The sequence below is a fragment of the Antedon mediterranea genome, chromosome 2, assembly GCF_964355755.1.
Source record: "Antedon mediterranea chromosome 2, ecAntMedi1.1, whole genome shotgun sequence".
In the NCBI taxonomy this organism is placed as follows: domain Eukaryota; kingdom Metazoa; phylum Echinodermata; class Crinoidea; order Comatulida; family Antedonidae; genus Antedon; species Antedon mediterranea.
The window spans coordinates 40,740,886-40,766,021 of record NC_092671.1 but is presented as its reverse complement, the minus strand read 5'-3'; the positions used below and the strand labels follow the sequence as shown (position 1 = coordinate 40,766,021).

Below are 25,136 nucleotides of genomic sequence, written 5' to 3'. Positions count from 1 at the left end.
CCAGACTGCTCACGCTGGTTGCTGTTTTGACCCATATTGAAAGACGGGTTATAAGTGCGTGTCCAGACGGTAAATTCCCGATGACAGCTATCAATAATGCGTGTTCAGATTATGTTTATCCCTGGTTATCAGGTGACTCGATATTACTTCATTTTTTTGACTCGTAAGATGCAGCAACCTTTGCACAAACGACACTGCAAACCAATGACGTCAGCCCTATAATCAGTATCACCAAATACGGTACCATACGTCCATGATCAGAATTGATAGCTTGAAAAATGCATAAAATTACACCGACGGAAACCAATGCACTAGAAATCAAAATCCAAATTGGTGCAAATGCATACCTTTGGGCATTTCTGGTAACAGTAACCCTGACCATGGTTACACAATTACATGCTATTTATTAAACAACAAGTAAAATAGATATGATATGTATTCATTCTAAAAGTAATTATTAATTTTATAAGGCTTCAAACCCGGTCATGTAATGGTCACAAATTATTATATACCGGTACATAGTGTCTAAAAATGCGTTTTATAAACAATAGTGGTTAATTATTGATAATTACAAAGAATATTTGTTTGTTTTCTTTGTGGTTTAAACAATTACATCATTTAAAGTTAGTTTATATTATGTTTAATTGTATTTAAAAATTGCGAATAAAATATGAATGTTGAATGCTAAACGAGAAGTGCATTTGTATTAAGCAATGTTTCTCAACAAAACTGAGCATGTCACCTACTTAATATATTTGATGAATTCAAAGGGTTAGGGTTATGTCACCTACTTATTATATTTGATGAATTCAAAGGGTTAGGGTTATGTCACCTACTTATTATATTTGTTTTTACTGACAAAATGATTGCTTGGACATCTGCTTCATAAGCCATCACCTGAGTAATAGTTACCAAGGTATTTTAATCACATCACCCCATATTTCCAAGAAAACTTGATACTGCAAAACAAAACGCCACAAATTTGTTTTCTTAAATACAAATATTTGTAGTTTTAACAATTACAGTATTAACAAATAATATATAGGAACAACAGTAGCCTATTCTGCTTCACAAAGGATCACGCTATCACTTATTTGATATTCATTTTGAGATCCAGTACTCATTTATTTTGTATTATTCTTCATATTTACTTTGTATTATTCTTCATATTTACTTTGTATTATTCTTCAATTCTTTGTTGTTGTATAAGTTCTTTATATATTCCTTTTCTCGTTAGAAGCTCATCATGATTTCCCATCTAAAACGAATCATAAACGATTATTAGATTATAAATGATTTTAATCATTAATCTAATAATTAAATTAATACATTAATTGCTGTACAGTAGATAAAAATGATATTTTATTTTAATATATTTCAAACATTTTTACTTGAATATGTACTTGTACACATATTACTTGATCTGTAATAGCTTTAATTATTTGAATACGTATTTGTACACATACTTAGTTGATTTGTAACATAGCTTACCTCTTTGATTATTCCATTAACTAAGACAGCAATGACATCAGCTTTACGTATAGTACTTAACCGATGAGCTATGACGAGAACTGTACGACCTATAATGCCAACAATCATTCAAATCATTGCTCTTGTAAAAACATAAACTTTTAATTGTAATTATATAAAAACAATTATTGACAATCAGTAAAAATACCTTTTGAAACCCGATCCAATGCGTCCTGAACCAAGCGCTCAGACTCTGCATCGAGGGCGCTTGTTGCTTCATCTAATATCAATATACATGGATCTTTTAACAGTGCTCGGGCTATTGCAATTCTAAACAAACAAAACAAACTTATTTTAAATGAAATATACAGTACAATACAATATATATAATATTTCAACTGTGTCAAAATATGCATTACCTCTGTTTTTGTCCCCCAGAAACTGTTACACCTCTTTCACCAACAATAGTGTTATATCCTTCAGGGAATTTTTCTATAAAGTCATGAGCATTTGCAAGAATAGCAGCTTCTATGACCTAGAATACAAATAGGACATTAAAATATGATAGAGACGTTGAATATAAATCAAGAATAGCAGCTTCTATGACCTAGAATACAAATAGGACATTAAAATATGATAGAGACATTGAATATAAATCAAGAATAGCAGCTTCTATGACCTATAATACGAATAGGACATTAAAATATGATAGAGACATTGAATATAAATCAAGAATAGCAGCTTCTATGACCTATAATACAAATAGGACATTAAAATATGATAGAGACATTGAATATAAATCAAGAATAGCAGCTTCTATGACCTATAATACAAATAGGACATTAAAATATGATAGAGACATTGAATATAAATCAAGAATAGCAGCTTCTATGACCTATAATACAAATAGAACATTAAAATATGATAGAGACATTGAATATAAATCAAGAATAGCAGCTTCTATGACCTAGAATACAAATAGGACATTAAAATATGATAGAGACGTTGAATATAAATCAAGAATAGCAGCTTCTATGACCTAGAATACAAATAGGACATTAAAATATGATAGAGACATTGAATATAACTCAAGAATAGCAGCTTCTATGGCCTATAATACAAATAGGACATTAAAATATGATAGAGACGTTGAATATAAATCAAGAATAGCAGCTTCTATGACCTAGAATACAAATAGGACATTAAAATATCATAGAGACATTGAATATAAATCAAGAATAGCAGCTTCTATGACCTATAATACAAATAGGACATTAAAATATGATAGAGACATTGAATATAAATCAAGAATAGCAGCTTCTATGAACTAGAATACAAATAGGACATTAAAATATGATAGAGACATTGAATATAAATCAAGAATAGCAGCTTCTATGACCTAGAATACAAATAGGACATTAAAATATGATAGAGACGTTGAATATAAATCAAGAATAGCAGCTTCTATGATCTAGAATACAAATAGGACATTAAAATATGATAGAGACATTGAATATAAATCAAGAATAGCAGCTTCTATGACCTATAATACAAATAGGACATTGAAATATGATAGAGACATTGAATATAAATCAAGAATAGCAGCTTCTATGACCTAGAATACAAATAGGACATTAAAATATGATAGAGACATTGAATATAAATCAAGAATAGCAGCTTCTATGACCTAGAATACAAATAGGACATTAAAATATGATAGAGACATTGAATATAAATCAAGAATAGCAGCTTCTATGACCTAGAATACAAATAGGACATTAAAATATGATAGAGACATTGAATATAAATCAAGAATAGCAGCTTCTATGACCTATAATACAAATAGGACATTAAAATATGATAGAGACATTGAATATAAATCAAGAATAGCAGCTTCTATGATCTATAATACAAATAGGACATTAAAATATGATAGAGACGTTGAATATAAATCAAGAATAGCAGCTTCTATGACCTATAATACAAATAGAACATTAAAATATGATAGAGACATTGAATATAAATCAAGAATAGCAGCTTCTATGATCTATAATACAAATAGGACATTAAAATATGATAGAGACATTGAATATAAATCAAGAATAGCAGCTTCTATGACCTATAATACAAATAGAACATTAAAATATGATAGAGACATTGAATATAAATCAAGAATAGCAGCTTCTATGACCTATAATACAAATAGGACATTAAAATATGATAGAGACATTGAATATAAATCAAGAATAGCAGCTTCTATGATCTATAATACAAATAGGACATTAAAATATGATAGAGACATTGAATATAAATCAAGAATAGCAGCTTCTATGATCTATAATACAAATAGGACATTAAAATATGATAGAGACGTTGAATATAAATCAAGAATAGCAGCTTCTATGACCTATAATACAAATAGGACATTAAAATATGATAGAGACATTGAATATAAATCAAGAATAGCTGCTTCTATGGCCTATAATACAAATAGGACATTGAAATATGATAGAGACATTGAATATAAATCAAGAATAGCAGCTTCTATGACCTATAATACAAATAGGACATTAAAATATTATAGAGACATTGAATATAAATCAAGAATAGCAGCTTCTATGACCTATAATACAAATAGGACATTGAAATATGATAGAGACATTGAATATAAATCAAGAATAGCAGCTTCTATGACCTATAATACAAATAGGACATTGAAATATGATAGAGACATTGAATATAAATCAAGAATAGCAGCTTCTATGACCTATAATACAAATAGAACATTAAAATATGATAGAGACATTGAATATAAATCAAGAATAGCAGCTTTTATGACCTATAATACAAATAGGACATTAAAATATGATAGAGACATTGAATATAAATCAAGAATAGCAGCTTCTATGACCTATAATACAAATAGGACATTAAAATATGATAGAGACGTTGAATATAAATCAAGAATAGCAGCTTCTATGACCTAGAATACAAATAGGACATTAAAATATGATAGAGACGTTGAATATAAATCAAGAATAGCAGCTTTTATGACCTATAATACAAATAGGACATTAAAATATGATAGAGATGTTGAATATAAATCAAGAATAGCAGCTTCTATGACCTACTGTATAATACAAATAGGACATTAAAATATGATAGAGACATTGAATATAAATCAAGAATAGCAGCTTCTATGACCTATAATACAAATAGGACATTAAAATATGATAGAGACGTTAAATATAATTCAAGAATAGCAGCTTCTATGACCTAGAATACAAATAAGATAAGACTTTCTATATTATGTATTTTATATTTAACTATTTATTAATTTACTCATTTTTTTTCATCTTTATTATGTACTAAATCAATCTACATTTCATTCTTTTCTTACCTCTTGATCTGTTGCTTCTGGTTTGCCATACCTAATGTTTTCCATTACACTACTAGCAAACAAAACTGGTTCCTGATAAAAAATAAAAACAATACCAATATGATAATACCCAAAAGTATACATTAATGCATGCAGATAATATAATCTTGAAGGTAATTCCATAAAATAAATATATATTATTTAAGAATGATATACCTGATTTATAAATCCAATTGCTCTGCCCCTCAGCCAGGTGGGATCAAACAGCTTTATATCATACCCATCGATAGTAATTGTTCCATTATCCGCATCATAAAATCTCTCAAGCAGTGATGCTATCGTTGATTTACCTACAAAACATATATAGTCAGTATTTTTATAACAATAAAATGAATCATATACCGCAATTTTAATATATAATTACAGTGGTTTCCCGAATGATCGTAAAATAAAAACATTACTGGGTATGACCAACTAGTCATCCATTCATAAGTACACTGATATAGCAGCCATTCATCCATTCATAAGTACACTGATATAGCAGCCATTCATCCATTCATTAGTACACTGATATAGCAAGCAGCCTATCTGACTATAGAATGTGACCCTAGATTAACCACAACTTTTAGTTGAAAGAAGATAGAAACATTTTGTTATAAAGAGTTGTATGTGGATGAAATTATGTCAATAGTGTTTACATACAAATAAATCATTATGCGTACTCTTCATTTAACATTATCTAATACTCTTTCAACATTATCTAATACTCTTTCAACATTATCTAATACTCTTTCAACACAATGTAATAACTTCACTGGGCTTAATTTTATGAAAATAATGTAAGACACGTTGCCCTACCTCCTCCTGAAGGACCACACAATGCAATAACTTCACCTGGCTTAATTTTCAAATCAAGATGTGTTAATATTTCCTGAAAAACAAAAACAAGACTTCGATGTAGCAGTAGAAATAACCAAAACAAACTAAGATTTTCATATGAAAGCTGAAATAAAAAATGTTAAATGAAGTAATTAATTTGAAATGATTATGTTCCTACCTGGTCTGGTCGTGTGGGATACCTAAAGCAAATGTCTCTGAATTCAATTTCTCCTCTTAAGCTATGGTAAGCTATCTTCTTTCCTCCAGTAATAGGTATTGATGGTGTGTGAAGTATGTACTAAAATATTAAAGATTAATTAACATATACATTGTACAATCTATTATTGTGTGGTTTCTGGGTCTAACTATTGCTGTGTCAGCTTCATAATTCCAATCTATTATTGTGTGGTTTCTGGGTCTAACTAATGCTGTGTCAGCTTCATAATTCCAATCTATTATTGTGTGGTTTCTGGGTCTAACTATTGCTGTGTCAGCTTCATAATTCCAATCTATTATTGTGTGGTTTCTGGGTCTAACTATTGCTGTGTCAGCTTCATAATTCCAATCTATTATTGTGTGGTTTCTGGGTCTAACTATTGCTGTGTCAGCTTCATAATTCCAATCTATTATTCTGTGGTTTCTGGGTCTAACTAATGCTGTGTCAGCTTCATAATTCCAATCTATTATTGTGTGGTTTCTGGGTCTAACTATTGCTGTGTCAGCTTCATAATTCCATTCTATTATTGTGTGGTTTCTGGGTCTAACTAATGCTGTGTCAGCTTCATAATTACAATCTATTATTGTGTGGTTTCTGGGTCTAACTAATGCTGTGTCAGCTTCATAATTCCAATCTATTATTGTGTGGTTTCTGGGTCTAACTATTGCTGTGTCAGCTTCATAATTCCAATCTATTATTGTGTGGTTTCTGGGTCTAACTAATGCTGTGTCAGCTTCATAATTCCAATCTATTATTGTGTGGTTTCTGGGTCTAACTAATGCTGTGTCAGCTTCATAATTCCAATCTATTATTGTGTGGTTTCTGGGTCTAACTATTGCTGTGTCAGCTTCATAATTCCAATCTATTATTGTGTGGTTTCTGGGTCTAACTATTGCTGTGTCAGCTTCATAATTCCAATCTATTATTGTGTGGTTTCTGGGTCTAACTAATGCTGTGTCAGCTTCATAATTCCAATCTATTATTGTGTGGTTTCTGGGTCTAATATAATGCTGTGTCAGCTTCATAATTCCAATCTATTATTGTGTGGTTTCTGGGTCTAACTATTGCTGTGTCAGCTTCATAATTACAATCTATTATTGTGTGGTTTCTGGGTCTAACTATTGCTGTGTCAGCTTCATAATTCCAATCTATTATTGTGTGGTTTCTGGGTCTAACTATTGCTGTGTCAGCTTCATAATTCCAATCTATTATTGTGTGGTTTCTGGGTCTAACTAATGCTGTGTCAGCTTCATAATTACAATCTATTATTGTGTGGTTTCTGGGTCTAACTAATGCTGTGTCAGCTTCATAATTCCAATCTATTATTGTGTGGTTTCTGGGTCTAACTATTGCTGTGTCAGCTTCATAATTCCAATCTATTATTGTGTGGTTTCTGGGTCTAACTAATGCTGTGTCAGCTTCATAATTCCAATCTATTATTGTGTGGTTTCTGGGTCTAACTAATGCTGTGTCAGCTTCATAATTCCAATCTATTATTGTGTGGTTTCTGGGTCTAACTATTGCTGTGTCAGCTTCATAATTCCAATCTATTATTGTGTGGTTTCTGGGTCTAACTATTGCTGTGTCAGCTTCATAATTCCAATCTATTATTGTGTGGTTTCTGGGTCTAACTAATGCTGTGTCAGCTTCATAATTCCAATCTATTATTGTGTGGTTTCTGGGTCTAATATAATACTGTGTCAGCTTCATAATTCCAATCTATTATTGTGTGGTTTCTGGGTCTAACTATTGCTGTGTCAGCTTCATAATTACAATCTATTATTGTGTGGTTTCTGGGTCTAACTATTGCTGTGTCAGCTTCATAATTCCAATCTATTATTGTGTGGTTTCTGGGTCTAACTATTGCTGTGTCAGCTTCATAATTCCAATCTATTATTGTGTGGTTTCTGGGTCTAACTATTGCTGTGTCAGCTTCATAATTCCAATCTATTATTGTGTGGTTTCTGGGTCTAACTATTGCTGTGTCAGCTTCATAATTCCAATCTATTATTATTGTGTGGTTTCTGGGTCTAACTATTGCTGTGTCAGCTTCATAATTCCAATCTATTATTGTGTGGTTTCTGGGTCTAACTATTGCTGTGTCAGCTTCATAATTACAATCTATTATTGTGTGGTTTCTGGGTCATGCTGTGTCAGCTTCATAATTCCAATCTATTATTGTGTGGTTTCTGGGTCTAACTAATGCTGTATCAGCTTCATAATTACAATCTATTATTGTGTGGTTTCTGGGTCTAACTATTGCTGTGTCAGCTTCATAATTACAAGTAAACTGCAATTAAACTGAAATAGAAACCATCTAATTATTGAATAATTACTTAAACTATTACCTCAAAAACTCTTGTTCCAGCACTAATACCACGAACTGCTTGACCAAACAGAATCGACATGCTAGCCATTGACCGCTGCACTGTTTGAGAAGCTACAAGAAATGACATGAGGTCACCTGGCTCCAGCTTCTTATTGGCCATTAGAAATCCTCCACAGTAAAGCACACCAAGAACAACCCCTGATAAATAACAAATGTTGCGAGTAGTGAACAATATACAAATAATGGTTGATCAACATTTGAAAGACTGAAAAACGATTTGGCTTTTCCTAGGTGTATAAGAACAGTCAGGCTTTCAACTCATGAAAAATACTCTGGTATTTGGTGAGGGTTTCACATCGCATAATATTCAGGCTTAAGTTGATTATGCTATAGTACATTCAATTGTAACAATGGGTGAAAAATTAAAGGATAAAATGAAATGAAAATAAAATGACAAGAATATACTAAGTCATTCATGCTCTAGTACTATAAGTAGTACATTCCAGCAAGACAAATGATTAGCAGCTTAACATTTGTCACAAATGATTAGCAGCTTAACATTTGTCACAAATGATTAGCAGCTTAACATTTGTCACAAATGATTAGCAGCTTAACATTTGTCACAAATGATTAGCAGCTTAACATTGATTAGCTTAACATTTGTCATCTTCACAAACACAAAGCAATTTCATAAATTGACATATTGACTGCTTTATTTATAATAACATATCAGAGAATCTAAAAATATTACCATTAAGAACAAAGTTAGTAAGGCCTTGAAAGACACCTATACCAAATCCAAGTTGTTCATTCAGTTTGCTACACTTGTCAACCTCTGTCGCATACAACTGGGCCTCTTTAGTTTCCATAGCGAATGCACGTACAGTACGTACATTACCAAGGGCTTCATCAGCTACCGATGTTGCTATGGCAATCTAGAAAAATACATTTTAAAATGTCATCTGGTTTTAGTTTTCTCTCCGGATTTAGGATTTACTGATTATTACAATAGTAATAGACCTACCTGCTCTTGTACAGTTTTTGAGAGTTTCCTTAAAACCACGCCAACAATAGCACCACCAAGCACGAGACACGGCATAACAACAACCATTACACCGGTTAACTGAGGTGAGATCCAATACAATGAAACAACACAACCAACTATCTGTTCAATAAATATCATAATTATTAAAGAATATACTCTAAAATACATGAATTCAATGTAATGAGTCTTGCTTTTCCCAATCTTGGTTTACTACAGTGTTGTAATCCTTGGTGCAGTTTGCTTACCTGAGTTGAACTACGAACGCCTTGTGAAATGCATAATTTAAAAGAACTTTTAAAATCCTGAACATCAGCAGTTAACCTGGAAAAATAACATGCTTATGTAAGTTAAGTATTAGATTACTTCAATTTATTTACAGCACAATTACAGCTATTCATTGTAGTAGTATTAGCTTCCTAGTCAAAAGTTTCATTCAAGAAAAAGAAGTAAATATACCTGTTAATTAATTCTCCTGTTTTGTGTGTATCAAAGAACTGTATGTCTTGTTGGATTAAAGAATTAAATAAGTCTTTCCTCATGTGTGATGCAACATGCTCTCCAATGCTAGACAACAATGTGATATAGCCAAACGTGGCAATGGACTGAAGACCATAAGCTGTTAACAGTTTAATTGCTGGCGTGTATATTTCACTCATAAAATTTGCTTCGGTTTCTACAGTGAACTTTGACACAACTTGTATTAGTTCACCAAGTAGTATAGGAATTTGAACATTCACTATTGCAGCACCAATGGCAGTCTATGTTCAGATAAAACATATTGTAATATAATAATAAAAAATACTTTATTTTAACACGGAAAAGCTTGTGTCATAAAGATGTTCTTCTACTAGGCCATGATCAACTTACAATAATACATTCTCAATTTAAAAATAACAAAAGAGAGAACAAAAATATTTAAACAGAAACCTTAATCATTTTTTCTTCTGATTTTGTCATTTTTTCGTTCTAAATAATTCATTTTTTCATGTTATCTAGTTATTTTTTTTTTATGTCATAAAAAAACTTTTTTTCTTGAAATGAATTAACAAATATTTAGTTTTGACATTTATACTTACTATAACTGCCAGTATCAATGAGAAAATTTCAGGGTATAGCAACTTGAAGAATTCTTGTAAATGAAATCTCGCTTGTGTCGTTTTTTCTTTGGCGTCTGTAGAGACTAGGAGACGAGTGCTACCTTTTGTATTAATTCCACATTCAGCAACATTTAGTTTTGAAATCCCGACTGCTGACCCCAGGATAAACATCACACATTTTGGTCGTTTTGTAGCTGATGTCTGCAATCTACTGAACTGTCTTGAACTTCTCACGGGACTTCTCAACATACTCGTAATAAAGAATCTACAGAAATTGTACACACAGGTTATTTCATAAGAATACTACTATTTCTAATATATTTCAATTGCTTTTTCTCAATATCAAAATAGAAAATAATCTTAATGCACAATGGGTTAACCTGATGCACCAACACCATACATCAATCACAGCATTCAATTACATTCGCTGGCGGCAGAGAAATGAGGATAACGTTTGGCGAGCGTGGCGCACCATGTAATTGGGCGTTCCATACCCGGTAGCCGAAATCAAAGTTGGTTTATAGAATATTTCGAAAAAAAAATAAAAATAAATCATACAACAAAATTCAACAATACGTCCAACCCCCACCTCTATGTAATCCTTACCTTCGGCTTCGTATGTAACTTCGGATGATGATTTTCATACAGTTAGAATTAAATAAATGTACACATGGGAATCCTAGGCCCACTCTGCGTCTCGAGCCGGTCGATCCATGTGTCAACAACCACCACTCACCAAGCGATGTATTTTGACAAAATGATAGCCCAGACCTACTACCACTAGGCCTAGGCTTAAATTGGCTAACATTTCTCAACACAATTCTTGAACCAAACAAAAGCCGTCTGGCTGCGTAAACTGTAGGAAACATTATACAATTGCTTAACTTGAATAAAGCATAGTTTCTAGGCCTATGCCGAAAGGGGCCCCCTTACCAGATTTAAGTTATAGATACGGTAAATCTGTTGGTTGGTCTATGGAGTGCCATTTATGCATTCTAAAAGAAGCTCATGATGCATGTCGTTTTTTCTCGTGTCGGTTTTGATTTGATGAAGCATAACTCCATGGATGAAGGAAATTTTGATGTTATCAAAAACTACACAATATTTGATTTTTTTATACAATATTCTCTTGTGAACAAAAGACAATATAAACGACACACAATCCAATCATTTTGTTAAACCATGGTTTTTATTTTATGTTTGATGGTTATACACTTTTCTAAATACATTTATACATACTGGTATTGTAGTATACCAAGAAATCCTAAATCCGATTTATATCGCATTGATAAAAAATACTTGTGTTTGAACTGGTTGCATTGCCTGCTGAGCCAATGCAGCATTTGTGGGTTTACACACAGGGTATGTTTTTATCATAATAATATCGTAGTGCTCTGCTAAAGCTTCTCATGATTCATTTTTGGTTTACTTTTCCCACCATCAAACAGAACTGTACCATTGTTATATTTGTATTTTGTACAGAACATTGTAAATTATGATTTTTATGTTTATTCTAATTTCTCTATTTCAAGCTGTAGTTCTGTTGCAATTTGTTTGTGTTTTACGTTACTATCTTTTAGTAGAGGCTTGTGGAAGAACATCCAAATCAAGATTTTATTCATATATACAATATCAAACGAGGGTGATAATGGGATAAATTCAGCAAAATAATCTACTCACTATATATATTTTCACCATTTTAAATTAAAATTCCTGTTTTTCCACAAATAGTTTCAAAAAGAAAAATTTATTAAAAAAACACCCAAAAACAAAAACTGTAGTCTAATTAGCAAATGTTTCACCCATTGGAATCCATACATTTTTCACCTGTGTTGACTGATATAAGAATTCTTCACCCTGTCCTTGTTCTTTACATGTCCAATCACGAACTAAACCATAATCAACCCATGTACGTTTTAAGTTTTCAGCAGAGATATGTTCTACATATTTTGACCCAAAGGCTGTACCAAAATACCACATAGCTTGTATGTCTTGATGCTCAGCTAGGTACTTAGTAAGATGGGCGTGGTCTCCTGTTATAATATTCACTACACCAGCTGGTAGATCTGATGTTTCAAATACCTTATTAGAAAAATAAATTAGTTTTTTTATAAAATATGAGAAGCTACAGTATATTAAAATGTATGGTTTTGACCTGAAACTGTGCAATGGATTGAAATGTGTAAGGAAAATTATACATAAAGGAGAAGAATAAAGATTGTTTAAGTTTTTATTTTTTACTCCTGGCAAGACCTTACATTCTAAAAGTATGGTTCTAAATTAAGTTCCAGAGAAAGAATCAGCCTACTGAACATTATTATTATGGTTCTAAATTAAGTTCCAGAGAAAGAATCAGCCTACTAAACATTATTATTATGGTTCTAAATTAAGTTCCAGAGAAAGAATCAGCCTACTAAACATTATTATTATGGTTCTAAATTAAGTTCCAGAGAAAGAATCAGCCTACTGAACATTATTATTATGGTTCTAAATTAAGTTCCAGAGAAAGAATCAGCCTACTAAACATTATTATTATGGTTCTAAATTAAGTTCCAGAGAAAGAATCAGCCTACTGAACATTATTATTATGGTTCTAAATTAAGTTCCAGAGAAAGAATCAGTCTACTAAACATTATTATTATGGTTCTAAATTTAGTTCCAGAGAAAGAATCAGCCTACTAAACATTATTATTATGGTTCTAAATTAAGTTCCAGAGAAAGAATCAGCCTACTAAACATTATTATTATGGTTCTAAATTAAGTTCCAGAGAAAGAATCAGTCTACTAAACATTATTATTATGGTTCTAAATTAAGTTCCAGAGAAAGAATCAGCCTACTAAACATTATTATTATGGTTCTAAATTAAGTTCCAGAGAAAGAATCAGTCTACTAAACATTATTATTATGGTTCTAAATTTAGTTCCAGAGAAAGAATCAGCCTACTAAACATTATTATTATGGTTCTAAATTAAGTTCCAGAGAAAGAATCAGCCTACTAAACATTATTATTATGGTTCTAAATTAAGTTCCAGAGAAAGAATCAGTCTACTAAACATTATTATTATGGTTCTAAATTAAGTTCCAGAGAAAGAATCAGCCTACTAAACATTATTATTATGGTTCTAAATTAAGTTCCAGAGAAAGAATCAGCCTACTAAACATTATTATTATGGTTCTAAATTAAGTTCCAGAGAAAGAATCAGTCTACTAAACATTATTATTATGGTTCTAAATTAAGTTCCAGAGAAAGAATCAGCCTACTAAACATTATTATTATGGTTCTAAATTAAGTTCCAGAGAAAGAATCAGCCTACTAAACATTATTATTATGGTTCTAAATTAAGTTCCAGAGAAAGAATCAGCCTACTAAACATTATTATTATGGTTCTAAATTAAGTTCCAGAGAAAGAATCAGCCTACTAAACATTATTATTATGGTTCTAAATTAAGTTCCAGAGAAAGAATCAGCCTACTGAACATTATTATTATGGTTCTAAATTAAGTTCCAGAGAAAGAATCAGCCTACTAAACATTATTATTATGGTTCTAAATTAAGTTCCAGAGAAAGAATCAGCCTACTAAACATTATTATTATGGTTCTAAATTAAGTTCCAGAGAAAGAATCAGCCTACTAAACATTATTATTATGGTTCTAAATTAAGTTCCAGAGAAAGAATCAGCCTACTAAACATTATTATTATGGTTCTAAATTAAGTTCCAGAGAAAGAATCAGCCTACTAAACATTATTATTATGGTTCTAAATTAAGTTCCAGAGAAAGAATCAGCCTACTAAACATTATTATTATGGTTCTAAATTAAGTTCCAGAGAAAGAATCAGCCTACTGTACTACATTATTATTATGGTTCTAAATTAAGTGCTAAAAAACGAAGTTCCAAAAAAGCCTGCTAAACACTAAGAATTATTTTTATTCACACAAAGCAATATTCATAGGTACGATAAACATAATGCAGTAAATTATTTATTGTGTCTGGAGAGACAAAATAAGCTCAAAGAGCTTTAACACAGGCTCCACCAGGAATATATTAGAAATATTTCAAAAAAGGATTACCTGATAGAAATCCAAGGCAGCAACTGGGTACTCATCACTAGGTATGACAACAACTGTGTTTCCTCTGACAACAGCTGGTGCAAACAAGGAGACAAAAGACAGCAGAGGATTCTGGGAAGGACATGCGATACCTATAACGCCAACAGGTTCATGGATCTTTACTGTGGCACCATAAAGTAAAGTTTCCTGTAAAATAATGTATTATTCAAATTAGTATGCGTCAATATCCGGATACAATCAATCAATTGTACCTTCAGGATAAAGTATACTCGCCTTGAGTATAAGAACCTTGAGCACTTTGTGGATATGTGTGCTTTATAAATCTTATTATCTTATCTTTATCTTATCTCAAATGATATGTTCCATATCGTAGCTTAAAATCTTGTTTTTTTCTAAGCGAATGGCAGGTTACCTACTTGAACTGTACCACCAAATTTGTCTGCATATGCTCCCCAGTAAAACAGCCTCCTAATGGCCAAGTCCACTTCCTTAAGAGTTTCTTCTAGAGTTCTACCTCTTGCAAGAGACATTCTCTTTGCAACCTCATCTCGTCTTAGTTCTAGATTTTCAGCCATGTAGTAAACAATTTGAGCCCGGTTGTGAGCGGCTCGTTTTCCCCACCTGTTAACAAATATTGTTATAACAATGTAATTTATGATTTTATTTGTATTTTACATGTTTAATAACATTTCTATTAAATCTTTCTAAAATGTGTACTTTATTTTCTTTATCAAGAAAATTGAGTTTTCTGGTCCTATTATTGAAGTAGTTAGATTGTTTACACATTTAAAAAAAACTAAGACCTTTGTGTAAAGAACTATTTCTGGGCAATTGTTAATGTGAGAATCTGAATTGTGTCATCTTAAACTTGAACAGAGTAAATACATGTCCATACCCTGGGGCAGCTTTGTGAGCTGCTTCTACTGCATTTCTGATATCTTTTCTGTTTCCATCTGCAACAAGTGTTACTAATCCACCAGAAACATTCCTTACTGATCTTGAGTAGTTCCCATCTGGTCTTTTCTGAGCTCCTCCATAGTACAATTTGTATGTGTGATCAATACTGTCAAGTACAATTTGTATGTGTGATCAATACTGTCAAGTATAATGTGTATGTGTGATCAATACTGTCAAGTATAATGTGTATGGGTGATCAATACTGTCAAGTACAATGTGTATATGTGATCAATACTGTCAAGTACAATGTGTATGTGTGATCAATACTGTCAAGTACAATGTGTATGTGTGATCAATACTGTCAAGTACAATGGGTATGTGTGATCAATACTGTCAAGTACAATGTGTATGTGTGATCAATACTGTCAAGTACAATTTGTATGTGTGATCAATACTGTCAAGTATAATGTGTATGTGTGATCAATACTGTCAAGTACAATGTGTATGGGTGATCAATACTGTCAAGTACAATGTGTATGTGTGATCAATACTGTCAAGTATAATGTGTATGTGTGATCAATACTGTCAAGTACAATGTGTATGGGTGATCAATAGTGTCAAGTACAATGTGTATGTGTGATCAATACTGTCAAGTATAATGTGTATGTGTGATCAATACTGTCAAGTATAATGTGTAGGGGGGTTCAATACTGTCAAGTACAATGTGTATGTGTGATCAATACTGTCAAGTACAATGTGTATGTGTGATCAATACTGTCAAGTATAATGGGTATGTGTGATCAATACTGTCAAGTACAATGTGTATGTGTGATCAATACTGTCAAGTACAATTTGTATGTGTGATCAATACTGTCAAGTACAATGTGTATGTGTGATCAATACTGTCAAGTACAATGTGTATGTGTGATCAATACTGTCAAGTACAATGGGTATGTGTGATCAATACTGTCAAGTACAATTTGTATGTGTGATCAATACTGTCAAGTACAATTTGTATGTGTGATCAATACTGTCAAGTATAATGTGTATGTGTGATCAATACTGTCAAGTACAATGTGTATGGGTGATCAATACTGTCAAGTACAATGTGTATGTGTGATCAATACTGTCAAGTATAATGTGTATGGGTGATCAATACTGTCAAGTACAATGTGTATGTGTGATCAATACTGTCAAGTACAATAGGTATGTGTGATCAATACTGTCAAGTACAATTTGTATGTGTGATCAATACTGTCAAGTACAATTTGTATGTGCAATCAATACTGTCAAGTACAATGTGTATGTGTGATCAATACTGTCAAGTACAATTTGTATGTGTGATCAATACTGTCAAGTATAATGTGTATGGGTGATCAATACTGTCAAGTACAATGTGTATGTGTGATCAATACTGTCAAGTACAATGGGTATGTGTGATCAATAAATACTGTCAAGTACAATTTGTATGTGTGATCAATACTGTCAAGTACAATTTGTATGTGTGATCAATACTGTCAAGTATAATGTGTATGTGTGATCAGTACTGTCAAGTACAATTTGTATGTGTGATCAATACTGTCAAGTACAATGTGTATGTGTGATCAATACTGCCAAGTACAATGTGTATGTGTGATCAATACTGTCAAGTACAATGTGTATGTGTGATCAATACTGTCAAGTACAATTTGTATGTGTGATTTAATATTCAATCAAAATGTCTAAAAAAAGTTTTTAAAACTCCATTTAACTATCGAAAATTATGTTGAGATTACCTTGGTACGCTAACCCCATCAACTGTGATAAAATCTGTTAAAGATGAATTGCTTGGGGTGGATGGTACGGTGACTCCAAATGTCTTTAAATCATCTTCAACTGGTTGTGGACAAGGTCGATCTTGCCAAGCTGGACTAACATATTCATATAAACCCTAAGAATACAAATAATGCTATTAACATTGTCAAACATACTGCTTTCATTATCAGACTTGGTTGGTAAAACCACACCTACTACATGACAATTTTACAGATTTTTATTTGGTGACATTAACTGATATTTTTTACAAATTACATGGTATACCGCTAATTTAATAATTCAATTATCAATACAATCATAAACTAAGTGATCACTGGTTTTTTTTGTATACCAAGATACATTGTAATAAATAATTTATTGAAGACATACCTCTTTTCCTCCATCTCTACCATATCCACTGTGTTTGTAGCCTCCAAATCCAGCTGCAGCATCAAACATATTGTGAGCATTAATCCAGACTGCTCCTGCTTTAAGGCTAAGTGCCACCTCCATAGCTAATGACACATTTTCTGTCCATACACTTGCCGCCAGTCCATAATTTGTATTGTTTCCCAATGCAATGGCCTCTTTGGCAGTCCTAAAAGCCAGAACCACAAGCACAGGACCAAATATCTATTGGCATTCAAAGTTTGTTATTAAATCTGATATTTTAATTCTTCCTTTACTAATAAATTTTGAAAAAATTATTTAAAAATTAAGATTGATGCTTTATTTAAAGGAAAAATGAACATTATAATTTATAAGTCTACTGATGTTTTCAAGAGTGCGCTTAAGACACATCTGCTGTAGGCTGCTTTTGGCAATTTGTTAGATTTTAATTTGTTTTGCTAAATATCCACATCACTGAGAACACCTGTGAGTTATGTACTGGCTGGTCTATGCACCTTAAATTGCTTGATTAATTGAAATATATATTTATACTGGGTAACCTCTTCAGTCAAAGACTGGTCTCCCAGAGGGCCCAGTTGGTGATCAGTGGCTGTGATGTACTAATACACCGGGGTAACCCCCTACTCGTCTCGAAAGATGTACTAGCTTCTTTAAAGTGCACACAAGCAAGTTGTGTACACTGGACCTACGGTTTATAGTCCTTATCCGAGAAGACTCGTTCTACCACCAGAACCATGGAGTGAGTGAGCCTCGAACCCCTGCCGATGTTATGGCTACGTGATTACGGTTCCACTGTCTTAACCGCTCGGCCACTCACCCACTTAATTAAACGGAAGCAGTGATGTGGGTTCGATTGGTCTTGTTTTTATTTCGGTTTTTGTCAAAATTATCAGTTGTATTTAGGTTTAAGGTTAAAGCCCCATTCCCTACGTTTTTTAGATCTAATTTAAGATCACAAACTATATTTAATGTAAAAATAATACTATATGGTCCTATTGCGATAACTTTTTTCGTCTTTAAACGGTTAAAAATGTGAAAAATAAGTCGATTCTAATAATTATAGCGGCCCGCTATAAATCCCAAAATGCATTGCGCGCGGATTGATATTTTTGTTTTTCACCTGTAATTCGCCCACTTTTCGATCGATCGTGAGGCCAAAACAAATGGAAGACTCCTAACTTTTCAGCGAAAATACCGGGTTTTCCCCAATTTGTATCAACGGAGTCTGGCAAAAATAGAAAGACAATTAATGCAGCAACTATACAACGTCAGGCTAGGTATATAGCTAGCGTACGATGTTCGTACGTTACCGATGTTTACCAGCTAGGCCTACAAAACTAAGCCTAGCTAGGCTAGGCCTAAGACCGTCCACGAGAGGTCGATCGCCGCGAGCTACTTAGGTAGTGCATTGTTTTTCACTTTTTATCATAATTTACTATAAAACGTACATTTAAGACAAGGAATGACATGGTTTAATGTTTTTAAAGTGATATATATGTATTATTTTCCAAAAAACGTCCAAAATTGCAGGGAAGGGGTCTTTAATATGTTTCATGGTTTTCACAAGCGCCTTGAGCACTTTTGTGGATATGTGCGCTGTATAAATCTTATTATTATTTATCATTATTATTATTATTATTATTATAAGTTGTTAAAAATGTGTACAACGTTTCAAATTACCTCTTCCATGACAACAACTGATGAAGTTTGCACCTTTGTTATTAGTGTAGGAGGATAATAACAACCCTCTTTAGGCAAGCACCCTGGCACCTGATACACCTACAAAAACATTCACACAATATAATGCATAAATAATGGTTATATACAACTAGATAACAATAATAATAAGGGGGGGGGGGGGTTGGCGGGTGTTTGTAATAAGTAATAAGCTGTGTGATGTTTATTTAATACACTTTTACTATATTTTGTTTTGTATTCATTTGTGTAAAGTAATTCTCTACTGTATGTATCGATTAAAATTAGTTGGGGTGCGGAGGGGTAGGGGATAGGTTAGGAGTTGTTTTTTTGCCTTTATACTTTTCTGTATGTAAATTAATTGTTATATTTTATATTGTTTGTGAAGGATGCACCTTTGTGATAAGTGTGCCACTGATCTAAAGGTGTAATTCCAAATAAATAAATAATAATGATAATAAATAAATAAAATAATGAACCTATAATGAATTCATTCACTTTATTTGATTATACACTTACCTCAGCACCTTCCTTTCTAGCTCTTTCAACATAATCACTAATAGATTTCTTTTGGGATGGGTCCACAATAGGACCCATATCAATGGCTTTATCCAAAGAGTGACCTAGCCTAAGGTGTTTCATTCTTTCTTTCAATTTATCAACAAGTTCCTCTAATACAGTCTCTTGCACAATTAGACGAGACCCAGCACTGCAAACCTGAAATGTAAAATACCCGTTATAGATTCTACATATGAGTAGAAGAGTCTAGGCTACAAAGTTATTAATAATGCTGGAGCACTTTCAAACAGATAAACACTAATTAAACTACTATAAAAAAATTGAACTTTAATGATAAAAACAGGAATAATCAATCAATCAATTTTTTTATTTTGCATATAATGCCATTTTAAAATGCACTGCTTCAAAATAAATTGACAATATCCTCCTTACTTGGCCTTGGTTGAACCATATAGCATCAACTATCCCTTCAACAGTGCTATCAAGATCAGCCGATTCAAACACTACCACTGGTGACTTTCCGCCAAGCTCTAAAGACAATTTCTTACCAGAGCCAGCTGTCAACTTTCTTAAGATTTGTCCAACCTATAACGTAATATAATCATTATCAGGTCTACAGCAATTTAATGTAATCATTATCAGGTCTACAGCAATGTAATGTAATCATTATCAGGTCTACAGCAATGTAATAATGTAATCATTATCAGGTCTACAGCAATGTAATGTAATCATTATCAGGTCTACAGCAATGTAATGTAATCATTATCAGGTCTACAGCAATGTAATCATTATCAGGTCTACAGCAATGTAATGTAATCATTATCAGGTCTACAGCAATGTAATGTAATCATTATCAGGTCTACAGCAATGTAATGTAATCATTATCAGGTCTAAAGCAATTTAATGTAATCATTATCAGGTCTACAGCAATGTAATGTAATCATTATCAGGTCTACAGCAATGTAATGTAATCATTATCAGGTCTACAGCAATGTAATGTAATCATTATCAGGTCTACAGCAATGTAATCATTATCAGGTCTACAGCAATGTAATCATTATCAGGTCTACAGCAATGTAATGTAATCATTATCACGTCTACAGCAATGTAATCATTATCAGGTCTACAGCAATGTAATCATTATCAGGTCTACAGCAATGTAATCATTATCAGGTCTACAGCAATGTAATGTAATCAATCAGGTCTACAGCAATGTAATCATTATCAGGTCTACAGCAATGTAATCATTATCAGGTCTACAGCAATGTAATCATTATCAGGTCTACAGCAATGTAATCATTATCAGGTCTACAGCAATTTAATCATTATCAGGTCTACAGCAATTTAATCATTATCAGGTCTACAGCAATGTAATGTAATCATTATCAGGTCTACAGCAATGTAATCATTATCAGGTCTACAGCAATGTAATCATTATCAGGTCTACAGCAATGTAATCATTATCAGGTCTACAGCAATGTATTTCATTTTTCATTTCAGAACATTTATTTATCTTTTCTTTTTTATGTACAAAGTAAATAAATTATTTAAAATAAGAGTGGCGAAACCAAAAAAGCTAAAAACTTGATGCTTAATTTAATTCAATTCATTCCTGATTTTACAATACAACAATAACACACATTCACACATGCTAGAGCCCGGGGTCTCAGCGAACTCAAACGCTTTCGATGGGACGTCCCAGCCGGCAGAAAAGCTTTGTTGCAAAACTATCATCTTATGAAAGAACTGCATTATCTTAAAATCCCATTCTAAACACATCCGTTAATGTTATTCTACTACTGCATTATTATCACATTATTAAAATAGCTTTTTTAGAACAATAAGAATACCTGTGTAGAGCCAGTAAAAGCTACTTTATCAACTTGTTGATGCATGGCAAGCTTACTGCCAAATGCCCCATTACCAGTCACAACATTGAAGACACCTGGAGGTAAACCAGCCTCTGCACATATTTCAGCAAAGAGTAAGGCACTGAGACGAGTGTATGTAGCTGGTTTAAGAACAACTGTATTACCCATTGCAAGAGCTGGACATACTTTCCATGTTAACAACATTAGGGGAAAATTCCATGGAACAATAGCACCAACAACACCTACAAATAACGAATAAACCTAATTAAATTGAAATATTTTATATATACTGGGTGACCTCTTCAGTCAAAGACTGGTGTCCCAGAGGGTCCAGTTATGATCAGTCGCTGTGATGTACTAGTACACCGGGGTAACCACCTTACTCATCTTGAAAGATGTACTAGGTTCTTTAAAGTGCACATGAGCTAGATGTTTTATATTCATGGATACAAATAATTGAAATATAAAATTCCATTTTTCACCTCATGAAATTATTTGCACCATTCCACTCATAAACATTCATTATTTGTTATAAATAGATAGATAAGATATGCTTCACTGACCAACAGGTTTCCAGTTGCTCATCTCAGAATCCATTAATTCCGCCCATCCTGCATGGTGATAGAAATGGCGTACAACTAGTGGTATATCACAGTCTCTTGTCTCTCTAATGGATTTGCCATTATCAAGAGCTTCAACTACACTCAGTAACCTGCTGTGTTTTTGTACATGTCTTGCAATACTGTAAAAAATACACATAATTATCATGATTACAAATCAGTCTATTCATGTTTATGAAAGTCATTATCATCCAGGTTTGAGATCACATACATATATAATTCAGTAATTGACTAATCACTAATTTTACTAAAATAATAACAAAATAAGGTTGATTGAAGATCACTGCTGTGACAAAAACATGACTTTTTGTAGAAAAAGTACAAACCTGTAGAGATATCGAGCTCGTACATCGCATGACAATTTGCTCCAGGATTGAAAAGCTTTGTGAGCAGCAGAAACTGCAAGTTCAATGTCTTCCTCCTCTCCTTGAATTGTTTCACTTAGCACTTCTCCCGTCACCGGTGATTTTGATGTATATGTTTTACGGCCAACTGGTTTCACCCATTTATTGTCAATAAAGTGACCAAAACTTCTTTTGTGTTTTTCAATCCATGCCTTAATTAAAAAGTACGTAAAAGTAGGAAATTGTTTTATTAAATATTATATAATTAGTCGGTTTTTCATGTTCTATAAACCTAATTTGGACTACTAGCTAGGCTCTCAACCAACAACGACCGAAATGGTCATTATTCGCATTAATATTATATGGTATCGATCATCAGACATGTCACCACGTTGTTGTTGTGCGGGTAGTACGTAGCTCAGACGGGTATTTTAGTAAGCCTAGCCTAGCTAGCCTCCTAGTAGGAGGGCTAGGACTTTATCAAAATAATATTTACAAATACACCGCATTGTGCATTACCTGCGCAGCATTTTCAGTTTCTGGAGCTGGACCATAACTCATAGTATCAAAAATTCCAGCCACCGAATTTGACTCTGTCGATAAAGACGATGTATTGTTAGGCCTAGTTGCTGCCATGTTAAATTGAATGACATCCGACCCCGACAATACACGTACACACTGCATGCGGTCTGCAAAAAAGCATGCAATAGTTCACATATCGCATGCCGCAGATCACAGTCATGCGTGAATGAACACGATATAGTAGACACAACATAGATCGGATCGGAGGGGAGGACCGTAAGAAGATGTATTGTCCCCCAAATACATGAAAAATTAAGATTAATAAAATCAGACTTTGAATAGGCCATTTTGTAGTTTTAACAAAGTTAATATTCTTCTATTTCTATAGAAAAAAAATAATGTTACACTTTATGTAAAATGACAAAAAAACGATTAAATTCGCTACCAAAACCTCACTTGACTTCGATTTTATCCGACTATTTTAATTTAAATTACAGTTTTTTTCAGGTAAATACTTTGTTTGTGTGTTTCAATTTTTGGTCAAGGTGAGTAAACATTTTCAAAACAATATATTCTTTGCATCTTTAAAGATGTATTGTCCCCTAACAACATCAGCAACACTTTATTTAACTTGTTTTTTAAACCATTTGAATCTTTTGATTCGTGTGAATCTTCATTTTGGTGTCTTTTATTGTACAGTTTTTATTTGTTTTTCCTGAGGGAGGTAAATAAATTTGAATTTGAATAAGAACACACGGCATACCTAACTGTTTAATAGAGCTGCAATATCCCCGGAAATGTAGGCCTACATCTATTATTTTTTTTATGTATCAGAATCTTCAGTACCCCACCATGCTTGGGGCTGAGCAAAGACAACAATAGAGCTGCATGAGGTTCTCACTTTGAAACTTGAATGATTTGTTTTAAAGAATTGTGTTAGTAGTATAGGCCTACTTATACCATGGACCTATAAATTGGTCAATGCTTTTGTAATACTGATTCTATGAAGTGTGGACAATGAACAAGGACGACACAGAGACTGAGGTTCAGAAATAAAATTAAGTGATTTGAAACTGTTAAGGTTAATCATAATAAAAAAATCGCTTCTAATTTAAGCAATCCATTGTAGTATTTACCTGTATTTGGCCAAAATAGTGAATCTGTAATAGAAAAAGGGATAGAATATACCCTCGGCGTGGTTAAGCAGCGTGTCCATTATTATAATCTCCGAAGTAGTCATTGAATGCAAGCAGCGTGTCCATTATTATAATCTCCGAAGTAGTCATTGAATGCAAAATAAATCTATTGATTGGTAACTCACGAGACTTTAATCCGAGCAACAATTATAGATTATTATGAATAATAGGCATAGACGTTTAAAGGTGAAATGCATCACGATTTGCTACAAATTATTAATATTACTGAAGATTCCTACGCCTAAAAGCTGAACCTATGTTCAGAAGTTTACCCGTCAGTTTGATTTGTTCAGATAATTACTTGTTTGATTTGATTTGATTCAGTATGTTTTCATATTTAGCTACTTAGGCCTACACAATTAAGTAAGTGTGTAGTGAAAACGAACCGGTTTAGTATTCTTTTTACAGATGGCTGATATATCTAAGAGTAAAGTAATTACATGGATGAAGAAAAACACTCCGGTAAGAAAATATAAAACCAAGGCACCATGTTGTTTCTCTTAGGCACCGTTTTGACTTGATACAGTTCATACACACATTTATTCTAACTGGGGTTAGGCATATTAGCTGCAGAATCCGTGAATGTTTGATTTTTTTCATCCTATGTTTTTATATTACTATGACAGATAAAAAGAGGGGAAATATTATTATGTCTACGCTACGTTCCACCTAAGCAAAAACTAACATTGAATGTGATCGAGGCAAGAAACATTTTATTCGAGAAGGCCACTAGTAAGTTTTAATAATGTCTCTCCTGCAGTAGCAATGTCTATCAGTGC

The 25,136-nt window shown here is 32.7% G+C and overlaps 2 protein-coding genes and 1 long non-coding RNA gene across 6 annotated transcripts; 1 reads left to right on the top strand and 2 right to left on the bottom strand.

Annotated features, from left to right (window-relative positions):
- Positions 1–559: 559 nt before the first annotated feature.
- Positions 560–11,375, bottom strand: LOC140041143 (mitochondrial potassium channel ATP-binding subunit-like). Of its 4 annotated transcripts, XR_011842818.1 has the most exons (17): positions 11,023–11,375; positions 10,396–10,681; positions 9,776–10,077; positions 9,565–9,640; positions 9,299–9,439; positions 9,026–9,209; positions 8,294–8,472; positions 5,907–6,026; positions 5,708–5,780; positions 5,066–5,199; positions 4,871–4,942; positions 1,890–2,005; positions 1,679–1,800; positions 1,492–1,580; positions 1,175–1,258; positions 833–959; positions 560–787 (listed from the first exon to the last, which is right to left on the bottom strand). XR_011842818.1 is itself a non-coding variant. In XM_072087564.1 (16 exons), exons 1-15 carry the CDS (start codon positions 11,283–11,285, stop codon positions 1,181–1,183), a joined length of 2,235 nt encoding a protein of 744 aa, XP_071943665.1. In that variant the 5' UTR covers positions 11,286–11,375; the 3' UTR covers positions 560–959; positions 1,152–1,180. The 4 variants fall into 4 exon arrangements, 3 of the variants coding, with proteins under 3 accessions (XP_071943665.1, XP_071943664.1, XP_071943666.1); XM_072087564.1 differs by having other exon boundaries at positions 560–959; positions 1,152–1,258; XM_072087563.1 differs by having other exon boundaries at positions 560–959.
- Positions 11,376–11,604: 229 nt separating this feature from the next.
- On the bottom strand, positions 11,605–23,300 carry LOC140041141 (aldehyde dehydrogenase family 16 member A1-like). Its single transcript, XM_072087561.1, has 13 exons — positions 23,159–23,300; positions 22,622–22,851; positions 22,239–22,417; positions 21,655–21,917; positions 20,237–20,389; positions 19,805–20,002; positions 19,271–19,369; positions 17,570–17,812; positions 17,161–17,315; positions 15,384–15,551; positions 14,905–15,109; positions 14,489–14,674; positions 11,605–12,498 (listed from the first exon to the last, which is right to left on the bottom strand). The coding sequence occupies exons 1-13, from the start codon at positions 23,273–23,275 to the stop codon at positions 12,199–12,201; spliced, it is 2,496 nt and encodes an 831-aa protein (XP_071943662.1). The 5' UTR covers positions 23,276–23,300; the 3' UTR covers positions 11,605–12,198.
- Positions 23,301–23,423: 123 nt separating this feature from the next.
- LOC140039941 (uncharacterized) lies at positions 23,424–25,089 on the top strand. The gene is made up of 4 exons (XR_011842667.1): positions 23,424–23,447; positions 23,669–23,706; positions 24,766–24,819; positions 24,984–25,089. It is a non-coding gene; the product is annotated as an uncharacterized lncRNA (long non-coding RNA).
- Positions 25,090–25,136: the final 47 nt, after the last annotated feature.